Raw genomic sequence first — 15,410 nt, forward strand, 5'->3', positions numbered from 1 at the left:
AAGGTCCCTTAGTCTGTTTCAGTAGGCTCCACAATCATGGGGATGACTGCTGACTTGACAGATGTACAGAAGGCAGTCATTGACTCACTCCACAAGGTCCCAGAGTTCCAATTTTCATTTGGGAATCAAGGTCCCAGAGTCTGGAGGAAGAGTGGAGAGGCACACAATCCAAGCTGCTTGAGGTCTAGTGTGAAGTTTCCACAATCGGTGATGGTTTTGGGAGCCATGTCATCTGCTGGTGTAGGTCCACTGTGTTTTATCAAGACCAAAGTCAGCACAGCCGTCTACCAGGAAATTATAGAGCACTTCATGCTTCCCTCTGCCGACAAGCTTTTTGGAGATGGAAATTCCATTCTCCAGCAGGACTTGGCACCTGCCCACACTGCCACAACTACCAATACCTGGTTTAAGAACAACATTATCACTGTGCTTGATTGGTCAGAAAACTCGCCTGACCTTAACCCCTTAGAGAATCTATGGGGTATTGTCAAGAGGAAGATGAGACACCCAACCCAACAATGCAGACGAGCTGAAGGCTGCTATCAAAGCAACCTGGGCTTCCATAACACCTCAGCAGTGCCACAGGCTGATCACCTCCATGCCACGCCACATTGATGCAGTAACTGATGCAAAAGGAGCCCCGGCCCAGTATTGAGTTCATTTACTGAACATACATTTCAGTAGGCCAACATTTCAGATTTTAAAATCCTTTTTCAAGCTGCTGTTATAAAGTATTCTAATTTACTGAGATAATGCCTTTTGTGTTTTCATTGGCTGTAAGCCAGAATCATCAACATTAACAGAAATAAACACTTGAGTTTCACTTTTTGTATTGAAGAACTAAAATAAATTAACATTTTGATGATATTCTAATTTAGTGAGATGCACCTGTAAATTTGAACCATTAATGGGAATCTTTCATCTATTTCCTGCTGCCCAAACTATGGATAGCGTGTATCCGTGCCCCGCTGCCAGACAAATATATTTTTCTCTGAAATGCTGGAGTATTTTAGAGAAAATGTACTTTTTTAAATGTAATTTTTAAGAACCAGACTAGTCCACCTCCGCCCCCCGGTTGACTCATCCCGCAAGTCTCTACATTGGTAGAGAACGGTCGATCACATAGACTGGCTTACTTCATATATGGTTCCCAGCCAAATGTTTAAAAGTATATTTTCTTTGAAGCAAGGCATTTAAAAAAACAAACAAACAAAAATACCCGATTACAATCGTACCGCTGGGCTGTGATGCTGTCCATTGTTTGGACTGCACAAATCAAATTACAGGTTCCCTTTTAACTTTTACTGTCATTTATTAATAACGTCGATATTGCCCATTACCTATGTGGTTTTCAGCTAACATTCTGTAGAACTGTGTTGAATACGTTGCATGTAGTATGCAATGTTGTGAGCATTTTGGTAATGTGTGTTTTTTATTTTTTTTTATTTCTATCTTTTAGAGGAAGCAACAGGAGTTTTATAAGATCCGTGTGGGTAAGTTTATCTTTGTCTGTGGAATTGTGGAATTGTCCTGCCAGGGCAGGACTATATTTATACTGTATTGAGGTTGTAGAGGTTTTGCAATTGAGATTTCTCTAACTTTGTAATATATCTCTCTGCTTATATATCTATTCAGAAAAAGAACAGTCATTTTTTAATTAGTGCCAATTTTTATGATCTTAACCAAAGGGGCATTGCTCACATTTAAAGATATGCCCCTAGAGAATCGTGTGGGAAACGCCCTCTTGGTAAAGACCATGAAAAAAGGCTATCAATAAAAAAGATCATATGTTTGGAACTATGTGGCTTAATTTGAAAAAAGCAAGAAATACTAAGGAACAGCAGATAAAATAAGAGCTGGCCACTTTTTGACCCAGTGACAGGTGCTTTGTAAGCATATCATAGATCTCTAAATTATAGGTATAGCGCAGCAATATTTGTATACTTGAATTTTTATGGTGTTATGGTCCTGTATTCTACGGAACCATTGGCTTATCTCTGGCTCCCTTTTCAGGTATCAAAAAACTGGAATGCCTGCACTAGCATACAGTGAGGCAAAAAAAGTATTTAGTCAGCCACCAATTGTGCAAGTTCTCCCACTTAAAAAGATGAGAGGCCTGTAATTGACATAGGTAGACCTCAACTATGAGAGACCAAATAAATCCTGAAAATCATATTGTGTGATTTGTAAAGATTTTTTTTTTTCAAATTTTATTTAGTCACCTACAAAAGTTAATCTCAATACTTTTTTATATATCCTTTGTTGGCAATGACAGAGGTCAAACGTTTTCTGTAAGTCTTCACAAGGTTGGCACACACTGTTGCTGGTATGTTGGCCCATTCCTCCATGCAGATCTCCTCTAGAGCAGTGATGTTTTGGGGCTGTCGCTGGGCAACATGGACTTTTAACTCCCTCCAAAGGTTTTCTATAGGGTTTAGATCTGGAGACTGGCTAGGCCACTCCAGGACCTTGAAATGCTTCTTACGAAGCCACTGCTTCGTTGCCCTGGCGGTGTGCTTGGGATCATTGTCATGCTGAAAGACCCAGCCACATTTCATCTTCAATGCCCTTACTGATGGAAGGAGGTTTGCACTCAAAATCTCACGATACATGGCCCCATTCATTCTTTCATGTACATGGATGCAACTCAGCATTCTTTCTCCTCCAAACACGACGTGTTTCTACCAAACAGTTCTACTTTGGTTTCATCTGACCATTTGACTTTCTTCCAGTACTGTTTTGGATCATCCAAATGCTCTCTAGCAAACTTCAGTCGGGCCCGGACATGTAATGGCTTAAGCAGGGGGACGCGTCTGGCACTGCAGGATCTGAGTCCCTGGCAGCGTTTTGTGTTACTGATGGTAGCCTGTGTAATGTTGGTCCCAGCTCTCTGCAGGTCATTCACTAGGTCCCCCCGCATGGTACTGGGATTTTTGCTCACTGTTCTTGAGATCATTTTGACCCCACGGGGTGAGATTATGTGTGGAGCCCCAGATCGAGGGAGATTCAGATATCTTGTATGTCTTCCATTTTTTAATTATTGCTCCCACAGTTGATTTCTTAACACCAAGCTGCTTGCCCATTGCAGATTCAGTCTTCCCAACCTGGTGCAGGGCTACAATTTTGTTCCTGGTGTCCTTCAACAGCTCGTTAGTCTTCACCATAGTGGACTTTGGAGAGTGACTGTTTGAGGTTGCGGACAGGTGTCTTTTATACTGATAACAAGCTCAAACAGGAGCCAGTACTACAGGTAATGAGTGGAGGACAGAGGAGGATCTTAAAGAAGAAGTTACAGGTCTGTGAGGGCCAGAAATCTTGCTTGTTTGTAGATGGCCAAATACTTATTTTCCACCAAAATTTCTTTCCAAATCAGACAATGTGATTTTCAGGATTTGTTTTCTCATTTTGTCTCTCATAGTTGAGGTCTACCTATGATGTCAATTACAGGCCTCTCTCATCTTTTTAAGTGGGAGAACTTGCACAATTGGTGGCTGACTAAATACTTTTTTTCCTCGCTGTAACTAATTAGTTGTCTGATTATTTCATTTCTTGTACGTTGAAACCAGGATATCATTTAAGTAAGGAAATAATGAAGGAAAAACGGGCAGATGGCAGTCGGTGAATTTTAGATGTGAATCATCTAACTTGTCTCCAGCAGCTGGCCAACTTGAGACAATCCCAGAATATGTGAATTGGTGTACCCACATCTTTTCCACATCTACAACTCGGGGAGATTAGGGAAAAAAACCACATGGAATTTAGCACAATGGACGTTTATATCCCACCTCTTGTGTTTTATGAGAAATGGAGTATCCATGGGTTTAACACTTGGTGGTGGATGGGGTATATTTCTTGTGTAACAAGGGCTACATAACTCTCAAATAATTTGGGTGGAAGTGCATAGTCTTGGTCATGAAGTCCCATGGAGCAGGAGAGAATGGATAAAAGGGGGGGCAATTGTGTGATTTTTGAAAAAAAGAGTGGGTAAAGATACGTATACTGGTAATTGCTTTCCATGAGGAGCCCATTAGTAATGATTATTCTCTGAATTAGTTCGATAGTGGCTGTTGGAGAAATGAAACCTCTGTTCAGTCCCGGGGTGACTTCAGAATAGCCTAAGATTGGATATTGTCATCTGAAAAGTGGCAAATTTTAAGGGAACCTGTCATGTCCGGTCTACTATGTAAACTGCCCCCATTGCGTTGTTAGTGATACCATGTGTGGCATTTCCTACTGGTAATAGTTTCATTTGGATGTTCTGACATTTTGTTGTTTTAAGCCAGTCTGTGAAATGCCAGCTAAGGGTTATCGCTTCGATGTTTCTGTACTCTACTCTGCACCTACAGTATCTTCTGTTGCTTTCTTGGAAATAGGTGACACATTGTCTTGCAGCTCGTATTTTATACTTTGTTTGGTATTTCGTGGCTTATACTACTCACTTTGGGATATTTCTTTTTTTCAGCACACTTCCCCTTTAGTAAATATTCACACTCTGCTCTGTCCTCCGGTTCTGTAGGAGGCTTGTGAAGCAACTCAATAGCCTTTTAGGCAGTTTAGGTCCAAGTTGCCATCTTCTAGTCTGTTGTTAGGGCTATCTCTGCTCACACAGGAACCAGTAGTGTCTGTGGGGTAAGGATTTCTAGTCTGTACAGGAAGCGGAAAGGTCAGTTTTTTTTCTTTTTAGTATATTACCTTTTTTCCCAAATGAGTTGCTACACAGTTATAACAGACAGTTGGTTAGCTGTTAGTAGTTGTAACCATGAATGCCCAAGCTACTGCAATGCCCTACATTGCGTAAGTGAAATAACGAATTAAAAAAAACTGTACTAAATTTCTAATTGGAGATATTTGCTGATATTATTGTTGTTGTTGTTATTATTATACCTACTACATGTTGGGATAGGATCTTGGAAATGGGAATACCACTTTAACTCTTAAAATAAAGTAAACTGTCCTAAACATTCACCTGATATAATTGATAAAAGGCTCCTGCATAAAATCCTGCATATATTTGGTGTAGGTAAGTATGCAAATAAATGTCCCTCCTCAATAGGATAGAAAAACAGTTTATATGAATGCTCCAAAATGCCAGTAGTCCAGTCCCTTTAAGTGGAGAAAGAGCGAATGTATTTGCTAGTCGGCTGCTGGTCTCCAGGTATGTAGATGATGGGCGTTCGCAGTTCAAGGAGGATAGGTACGTGAAGTGTCTGTGTAGTGCTCTGTCCGGCAGTGGTCGCACACTATCACCAAGGCCGGTGTAGCAAAGTGCACCAAAGTAATTCAGATCCTGAGACAAACTCCAGGAGATGATTAACCCCTTAACAACATCTGACGTACTAATACGCGTCTGTGCCCTGGGACTTAAGAGCCAGACCCGTATTAGTACGTCATGGCGATCGCGCGCGCACACAGGCTGTGCGGGCGCGATCGCCGCCGGGTGTCAGCTGATAGTATCGGGTGTCAGCTGTGACAATGTGCAGGGAGCGGTCCTGCACCGCTCCCAGCACATTAACCCCCGCGATGCTGCGATCGAAGTCGATCGCAGCATTGCGGGGGCAAGGGGAGGTTATCGCACATACTCACTTCCTCTTCCGGCTTCCAGCGCTGTCTGCAAAGGCTTCCCAGGTGTTGCCATGACGACCCGATGTCGTCATGACAACATCCGGGTCACCAGACAGCAGGAAGATTGTTTGGACATGCGCAGTGCATCTCCAAACAATCATCTCCCTGTCCAGCGCTGACAGCCTGTATGGCACAGGGATGGTGCTGCATTCCTGTGCCATGCAGGCGATCAGAGAAAAAAAAGTGAAAGTCCCAGAGTGGGACAGAGCAAAAAAGTGTAAAAAGTGTCAGAAAGTGAAAAAAAAACTAAAAAAAAATTGCAAAAATATATATATAAAAAAAAATAATAATAATAATCCACCAAAAATAAAAATATAATGTACCCATCAATAAATATTATTAGAAAAAAACAAAGAAAACAATAAAAGTACACATATTTGGTATCGCCGCGTCCGGAACAACCTGACCTATAAAACTGTCCCACTAGTTAACCCCTTCAGTGAACACGGTAAAAAAAAAAAAAACGAAGCAAAAAACAATGCTTTATCACCATACCGCCAAACAAAAAATGGAATAACACGCGATCAAAAAGACAAATATAAATAAAAATAGCACCGCCGAAAACGTCTTCTCGTCCCGCAAAAAACAAGCCAACGTACAGCTCCATCAGCCGAAAAATAAAAAAGTTATAGCTCTCAGAATAAAGCTATGCTAAAAAAGAATTTTTTCTATAAAATTGCTTTTATTATGTAAAAGTGCAAAACATAGAAAAACGATATAAATGTGGTACCGCTGTAAACGTACTGACCCGAAGAATAAAGCTGCCTTATCAATTTTACCACACGCGGAACAGAATAATAAAAAAAATAAATAAATAAAAATTCCTGAATTGTTGGTTTTTGTTTATTCTGCCTCCCAAAAATCGGAATAGAAAGCGATCAAAAAATGTCACGTGCCTGAAAATGGCACCAATAACAATGTCAACTCATCCCGCAAAAAACGAGCCGTCACATGACTGTCTGCCAAAATCTGGAAAAATTATAGCTCTCAAAATATGGCGATGCAAAAACTAGATTTTACAAAAAATGCGTCTTTTAGTGTGTGACAGCTGTCAGTCATAAAAACCCCATATGATTCTGGTATTGCTGTAATCACACCGACCCGAAGAATAAAGTCGTCTAATCACTTATACCGCACGAGGAACGGCGTCAAAAATAAACTCTTGGGTTAGGATTGGGCTAGGGTTAGGGCTGGGTTTGGGGTTAGGGTTGTGCTAGGGTTAGGGTTGTGCTAGGGTTAGGGTTGTGCTAGGGTTAGGGTTGTGCTAGGGTTAGGGTTGTGCTAGGGTTAGGGTTGTGCTAGGGTTAGGGTTGTGCTAGGGTTAGGGTTGTGCTAGGGTTAGGGTTGTGCTAGGGTTAGGGTTGTGCTAGGGTTAGGGTTGTGCTACGGTTAGGGTTGTGCTACGGTTGGGGTTGTGATGGGGTTGGGATTTTTTTCAAAAGTAAGAAAAAAAGATTACGATATGGCGACTAGTGTTGAGCGCAAGTGCTCGCTACTTGAGTTTGCATCGGTGCTCTGGTATGCATTGAGTATCGTGGGTATTTGAGTGACATGCTCGAGTCTCTGCCCCATATGCTTCGCGGCCAAAAAAACTTTACGGGGATTGCCTGCCATGCACGAGTGATCCCCGCATGTTTTTTTTTGGGTGTCTAATAACCGTGAAACATGCGGAGCAGGGACTCGAGCATGTCACTCGAGCACACGCTGTACATGGTGCATACCTGAGTACCCGATGCAAACTCAAGTAGTGAGCACTTGCGCTCAAGATTACTGACAACTTATTCAATATGATGACCTAATGTAAACAAATTCTGTGTCGTACCTCTGGGTTCAAAATGTTCACTATACACCTTAATAAAATCCTTGAGGGGTATAGTTTCCAAAATGGGGTCACTTGTGGGGGAGCTCCACTGTTTAGGCACATCACGGGCTCTCCAAACGCAACATGGTGTCCGCTAACAAATTGAATGGAAAATCGTCTCAAATTGTTAGCGGACGCCATGTTGCGTTTGGAGAGCTACTGCGTGCCCAAACATTGGAGCTCCCCCACAAGTGACCCCATTTTGGAAACTAGACCCACCAAGGCACCTATCTAGATGCATAGTGAGCACTTGGAACCCCCAGGTGCTTCACAAATTGATTCGTAAAAATGAAAAAGTGAAAAAAAAAACACTTTTTCATATTTATGAATCAATTTGTGAAACACCTGGGGGTTCCAAGTGCTCACTGTTATGTTCTGCTACCAAAGCTAAGGAAAGAGAGGAGATCTGTCCCTACTATAGGACTCGGCTGAATCCCTACGATGTAACAGGGAACCTGATCCTGCGATCAGACCTGCTAAAGTCCTAATCTAGTCTGTACGGAGACCTATAGATGTGGGGAGGGAATCCCTACAAGTACTAAGGACTGGGAGGAATATGGGACACCTCCTAACAGAAATAGTAGCAGACAGACGAACAAACAAAATAGATAGAACATAGAGGTCCGTAGACCAAGCAAACTAACAGAGTTAGATACAGAGCACAGGCTAGCTAGAAAGTAGATATACAATGAAGTCCAGCAAAGCCAGAAGGGCGGAGCAGGACTAAATAGGCCAACAAGGTCATGTGACCAGCAAAGGAAAAAAAACCTAACAGCAAGGTTCTAACACTCACTATGCATCTAGATAGGTGCCTTGGGGTGTCTAGTTTCCAAAATGGGGTCGCTTGTGGGGGAGCTCCAATGTTTGGGCACACAGGGGCTCTCCAAACACAACATGGCGTCCGCTAATTATTCAAGCAAATTTTACAATCTAAAAGTCAAATGGCGCTCCTTCCCTTCCGAGCCCTGCCGTGCGCCCAAACAGTGTTTTTTCCCCACATATTGGGTATCTGCGTGCCCAGGGGAAATTGCACAACAAATTTTGGGGTCCATTTTTTCTTGTTACCCCTGTGAAAATAAAAAAAATTGGGTCTAAAGTAACATTTTTGTGAAAAAAGTTAAATGTTAATTTTTTTCTTCCACATTCAAAAAATTCCTGTGAAGCACCTGAAGGGTTAATAAAGTTCTTGAATGTGGTTTTGAGCACCTTGAGGGGTGCAGTTTTTAGAATGGTGTCACTTTTGGGTATTTTCTGTCATAAAGACCTCTCAAACTGACTTCAAATGTGATGTGGTCCCTAAAAAAATGGTTTTGTAAATTTTGTTGGAAAAATGAGAAATCGCTGGTCAACTTTTAACCCTTTTAGCTTCCTAACAAAAAAAAATTTTGGTTCCAAAATTGTGCTGATGTAAAGTAGACATGTGGGAAATGTTATTTATTAACTCTTTTGTGTGACATATCTCTCTGATTTAAGGGCATAAAAATTCAAATTTTGAAAATTGCTAAATTTTCAAAATTTTCGCCAAATTTCCATTTTTTTCACAAATAAACGCAAGTGATATCGAAGAAATTTTACCACAATCATGAAGTACAATATGTCACGAAAAAACAGTCTCAGAATCAGGGGGATCCGTTGAAGCGTTCCAGAGTAATTACCTCATAAAGTGACAGTGGTCAGAATTGTAAAAATTGGCCTGGTCATTAACGTGCAAACCACCCTCGGGGCTTAAGGGGTTAACCCCTTAATGACCACCGATATGCATTAAAATGGCGGCTGTTAAGGGGCCTTATTCCCAGGGCTGTGGAGTCGGTAAGCCAAACCTGCGACTCCGACTCCTCAATTTCCCTTACACAGACTCCGACTCCCACATATATTGCTTATATTTAAATGAAAAATTTATTGTAGTACAATGTGAACATCCGACATTTAATCATTTTTATGATACAATAATCAAGATATTTAGATAGAACATAATATATATTTATTGGAATACAACTTTAGAACGCAAAAAACTGTAATAAATTGTAAATATGTAATACACTATGTGATATAGAATATATAATATATATATATATATAATATATATATATATACAAACACTATGTAATAAACTATGTAAGTGGCAAAAAACAGTTTTCAGGAAAAACATACTAAATAACATTTGTGCAGTCTATGAATTTGTTCTAAGAAATAGAATTGCCTCCATCAGATCCTCCTTTATAGAGGACCTCAAATCTGACCTAATAATTTTAAGGCTAGAGAACAACCTCTCTACACTAACTTGGGTTGGAGGCAAAGCCGTAACCACATGGGCAACATCTCTAACAATTTCTGGGTATAAAGGAATTGCTTCATGCACAGTCAGTTTTGATGAACGGTTAAATTTTTCTATTTCTTTGAGAGCAAGTGAAACATTTTGCTGAAATATGTTCAATCTGCTTGTGTAGGAGACGGAGTGAAATCTTTTTCCTTGTGGCAACGCTTTGCCTGCTCCATGTCATCCAACTACTTGTCAAAGTCAAACTCCTCATCTGATGAGAATGAAGATATGGCAGCAGTAGCACTGTCAGGACCCAAGTCCTCTTGAGCCTGGCAGGCCTGTAGGCCACTCATCCTAACTGCTACCTCAGTCAGAGCTTCTTTCCTTTAGTAAGCTGTTGATCATCAAGCAGTATACGATGACTTGGGTCCACATAAACAGCTGCCAGAAAATTTTTATTTTCCAATAGCTGTGTCTCTCTCCGCTTCATTGAAGCAGAAATGCCATCTGCGATTAAACCTCCTCTTTGGGACAGGCAAAATAGCAAGTTCTTCCACCCCCTTATGAAAATGCCAGGAGTTAAATCCTCAGCTTGTAATTTTTTTAGTCACGGTAAATGGGTGATTAAGCAATTCCTTCAATTCAGCCACCTGTGTCCATTGACCTTCATTTAGGGTTACCTGAGGGTTCGCCATATCTGTAAGAAACGGTTTTAGTTCAAGCAATTGCTCAATCATTAAATAAGTGCTGCCCCACCGAGTGGCTTGATCGACAATTGCCCCTTTCCCAGCACGTCTCTTCAAGATGGAATCAATTTTAGGGGTTCTGGCGGCAATAACCAATTTCCTCACTTTTCCAATCAGATTTCCAGCATGTCCCTCTTGCAGACTATCTCTTATTGCCAGCTGCAGCGTGTGCACAACACAGCGCATGTGATGAATAGGAAAGTGTTTTGAAGCAGCTTCAACAAGATCATCTATTTCTAAAGTATAATTTTCCCCTCACCCATGACAGCACACCTTGAGAGAGGGATCTGCCCCACCAAGGACAGGAAACCGTCTGAAATAAAAGGGCGGTACCTCTCCCTCGCTTCAGTTGGTTTCCTGTCCTTGATGGGAACCTGTCTGGAAGAAAGAAGACTTACCTGGGGCTGTTCCAGTGTGGAAGAGCGGGCACTGGCCTATGCACCGGGTTCCAGTCTCCAGAAGCGCCGTCCGCAGCTCCCCTGGGGTCCTGCGTCCGAGCGGGCGCACGCTGTGAGGCAGGCTCCGTCCTCCCGTAGATTGCGGCGCCGTCCTCCCCCTGCCGCTTCTGTCGGCCGTGCATCGGAGTGGTAACTTCCGGGTATGACACGCCTGACGTCACGGCGCGGGGCACGCTGGGAGAGGCGTGCCAGGTGACATCAGGGGGCGGCGCCCGATCCGAGCCACGGGGACTCTTAAAGTTCCGGTGTCGGCATTGGAGGCGCTCTATAATTGTAACTTGGCTGGGAACCAGGTGGGTCTCGAGGTTTATCAAGTCCTGTGCCAGAGCCAGACCGGTTCGGTCCCTAAGAGTTCCTTCCTGGGACCTGAATTTCGTCTTGAACGCACTTACCAGTGACCCGTTCGAACCCCTACAGGATGTCTCTCCAAAGATCCTCACCTTTAAGACCATCCTCTTAGTGGCCTTAAAGTCTACTCGTAGGGTGGGTGACCTGCAGGCCCTTTCGGTTAATCCTCCCTACACACAAATTTATGATGATACGGTCACCTTGCGTCCAGATCCAGCATACCTTCCCAAAGTGGTATCTAGATTTCACTGTAACCAGGAGATTGTACTACCCTCGTTTTGCAGCAATCCTAAAAACCCAGGAGAAGTTAGATTCCATCACCTAGATGTTAGAAGATCCCTACTACAGTACATTAACATGACTAGTGTATGGAGGAAGGACCATTCCTTGTTCCTGGCCTTTCAGGGGAATAGGAAGGGTCACGGGGTGTCCAAGGGTACTATTTCTAGGTGGCTTAGGGAGGCCATTTGTTTAGCATATAAGTCCACCGGACAATGTCAGGGCTCATTCCACCAGAGCCGTCGCAACCTCCTGGGCGGAAAGGGCAGACTTCTCAATCGATCAGATATGTAGAGCTGCTACTTGGTCTACACCATCCACCTTCTTTAAGCACTATCGGTTGGATCTGTCCTCCTCTGATCTCACCTTTGGGAGAAGGGTACTTCAGGTGGTGGTCCCTTCCTAGGGTGCTCATAAATTCTCCAAAATTCTCTCAAGGTATGCTTTCATGGGGGAGGGGAAAACACGAAGGTTACTTACCAGTAGCCGGTTTTTCCTGAGCCCATGACAGCACCCGTAGTTCCCCCCCCCCCTATTTTTTTTTCTATGTTTCTCACACCCTGGTGTGCACTGTTTTGGGTGGTGTGTAGATGTATATTGTGGGTGTTTGTTATATGCCTAACCTGTTTAGGGAGGTCCTCTCAATGCTCTGTAAACAACTGAAGCGAGGGAGAGGTGCCGCCCTTTTATTTCAGACGGTTTCCTGTCCTTGGTGGGGTGGATCCTCTCTCAAGGTGTGCTGTCATGGGCTCTGGAAAAACCGGCTACCGGTAAGTAACCTTGGGTGTTTTCTCTGTATATTGTATGTATATTGTATAGAAGCTAGCTTCCCAAAAGTTTATGAGCTCAAAGAAAAAACAAACAAGCATCAAGCATACAGAGAGAACATACAGTATACTGGACTATTGATTTATGCACAGTTTATTGAAAGTTTAAATATGCTTTAAGAAGTAATTACTTTAATCTCAGCTAAGACAAAGCCTAGATCCTCAGGCTGCATTCACACCATGGGTGTAGCCAGGATCAAAACTAGGGGGGGGGGGGCAGAACCTCATACTGTTCCGCAGAACCTCATACTGCACACCTCAGCTGCTGCAGAACCTCATACTGCACACCCCTACACTTGAAAATAAAGCCTGCACCTTAAGAAGATGTGATGAATGCAGTCTATTTATTCCAACTATCAATTGATGTTGATGTGTCACTGAAGACGAGCAATGCCTGTCTTGGCTGTCCTTTTGGGCAGCTATGAGGTGCACCTGACTGGTGCTAAAAAAAAAAGGAGTGTTAGTCTGTGTGCTACCCGGCTTTCATTCGTTTTGGTACAGATAAGATATGGATAGACAGATATGGATAGACAGATATGGATAGACAGATATGGATAGACAGATATGGATAGACAGATATGGATAGACAGATATGGATAGACAGATATGGATAGACAGATATGGATAGACAGATATGGATAGACAGATATGGATAGACAGATATGGATAGACAGATATGGATAGACAGATATGGATAGATGATGGCCATATGGAGGGATAGATGATGGCCATATGGAGGGATAGATGATGGCCATATGGAGGGATAGATGATGGCCATATGGAGGGATAGATGATGGCCATATGGAGGGATAGATGATGGCCATATGGAGGGATAGATGATGGCCATATGGAGGGATAGATGAAGGGATAGATAGAAAAGATGGAAAAAGTCATAGATGAAGGGATAGATAGATTAATAGAGGTAAATAGAGGGATGGAGAGATAGCCATATGGATGGATAGATAGAAAAGATAGATAAAGTCATAGATAGATGGAGGGATGAATAGATAGATTAATAGAGGGATGGAGAAATAGATAGATACAGGGATGGATGGATGAATATATGGATAGATAGCCATAGGGATGGATAGATGGAGGGATAGATGAAGGGATAGATAGAAAAGATACAGTGGTGGCCAAAAGTATTGGCACCCTTGCAATTCTGTCAGATAATACTCAGTTTCTTCCTGAAAATGATTGCAATCACAAATTCTTTGGTATTATTATCTTCATTTAATTTGCTTGCAAGGAAAAAACACAAAAGAGAATGAAGCAAAAATCAAATCATGGATCATTTCACACAAAACTCCAAAAATGGGCCAGACAAAAGTATTGGCACCCTCAGCCTAATACTTGGTTGCACAACCTTTAGCCAAAATAACTGCGAACAACCGCTTCCGGTAACCATCAATGAGTTTCTTACAATGCTCTGCTGGAATTGTAGGCCATTCTTCTTTGGCAAACTGCTCCAGATCCCTGATATTTGAAGGGTGCCTTCTCCAAACTGCTATTTTGAGAACTCATCACAGGTGTTCTATGGGATTCAGGTCTGGACTCATTGCTGGCCACCTTAGAAGTCTCCAGTGCTTTCTCTCAAACCATTTTATAGTGCTTTTGGAAGTGTGTTTTGGGTCATTGTCCTGCTGGAAGACCCATGACCTCTGAGGGAGACCCAGCTTTCTCACACTGGGCCCTATATTATGCTACAAAATTTGTTGGTAGTCTTCAGACTTCATAATGCCATGCACACGGTCAAGCAGTCCAGTGCCAGAGGCAGCAAAGCAACCCCAAAACATCAGGGAACCTCCGCCATGTTTGACTGTAGGGACCGTGTTCTTTTCTTTGAATGCCTCTTTTTTTTTTTTTTCCTGTACACTCTATGTTGATGCTTTTTCCCAAAAAGCTCTACTTTTGTCTCATCTGACCAGAGAACATTCTTCCAAAACGTTTTAGGCTTTCTCAGGTAAGTTTTGGCAAACTCCAGCCTGGCTCTTTTATGTCTCGGGGTAAGAAGTGGGGTCTTCCTGGGTATCCTACCATACAGTCCCTTTTCATTCAGATGCTGACGGGTAGTACGGGTTGACACTGTTGATAGATTAATAGAGGGATGGATAGATGGAGAGATAGATGGATACAGGGATGGATGGATAATATATGGATAGATAGATGATAGATGGCCATATGGATGGATAGCTGGAGGGATAGATTAAAGGATGGATGGATGGAGGGATGGAAGGATGGATGGATAGAGGGATAAATTAAAGGATGGAGGGATTGATTGGGGGATGGAGGGGAGGGATGGATGGAGGGAGGGAGGGATAGATAGATGAATAAATGGAGGGATAGATAGTGTGATAGACAGATGACAGCTACAGTCAGCAAATATTTCACACATTGTACAGAGAACACATAATAATCACCTACAATATTAGCATTAGTTACCTTCCTGTAACAGAGATGAGCAGTAGTACTTTCACTTCCTCACTTTCTCCAGCTCTGGGTCCAGGAATCGGATCCTGTGCAGGGCAGGCACCCCTCCCCCTCCTCTCTCTGGTGAAGACAGCAGAAGACAGGACAGAGGAGGGGAGATTTCCCCCTGCTGCCTGGAGCCGGTGCAGGACAGGAGCACTGCAGCATACGAGTGAGTTTTGATAGGTGCGTGCCCCTGCTTCTAGGGGGGGCAGCTGCCCTTCGTTGGCTTCGGCCATGATTCTCACACAGCGTTTTTGCTGATCCGTTTTTTTGCAGTAAAATGCAGTGACTCTGGGCATCCCAGCAAAGTCAATGGGTTTCAAGATATGACATTCAGACACATCGTTTTGTGAGGATCCTTTTTTGGGCTCAAACTCGGATCCTCACAAAGAATGAGCATGTCAGTTTGTGCGGCGTTTTTGTAATCTGCTTTTGCTATTGAAAACATTATCTATGAGCTCAAAAACCTTTCAGGCTGATCTGCTTTTGCAGCTGAAAAACGCTTTGTGTGAATGTAGCCTTAAATCAGGAATAGAA

The 15,410-nt window shown here is 42.7% G+C and overlaps 1 protein-coding gene across 9 annotated transcripts in view; it reads left to right on the forward strand.

Annotated features, from left to right (window-relative positions):
- The window catches only part of LOC141265450 (uncharacterized), a 239,138-nt gene that overhangs the window by 60,401 nt on the left and 163,327 nt on the right, over positions 1 to 15,410 (forward strand). For all 9 annotated transcript variants that reach the window (XM_073678575.1, XM_073678579.1, XM_073678582.1 and 6 more), the window contains one exon: positions 1,460 to 1,493. In XM_073678575.1, coding sequence (XP_073534676.1) covers positions 1,460 to 1,493 — 34 coding nt within the window. The remainder of the gene's footprint in view (positions 1 to 1,459; positions 1,494 to 15,410) is intronic.

Source organism: Phyllobates terribilis, unplaced genomic scaffold, assembly GCF_046119375.1.
Source record: "Phyllobates terribilis strain yellow unplaced genomic scaffold, ASM4611937v1 Scaffold_4__5_contigs__length_816908805, whole genome shotgun sequence".
Classification (NCBI taxonomy): Eukaryota; Metazoa; Chordata; class Amphibia; order Anura; family Dendrobatidae; genus Phyllobates; species Phyllobates terribilis.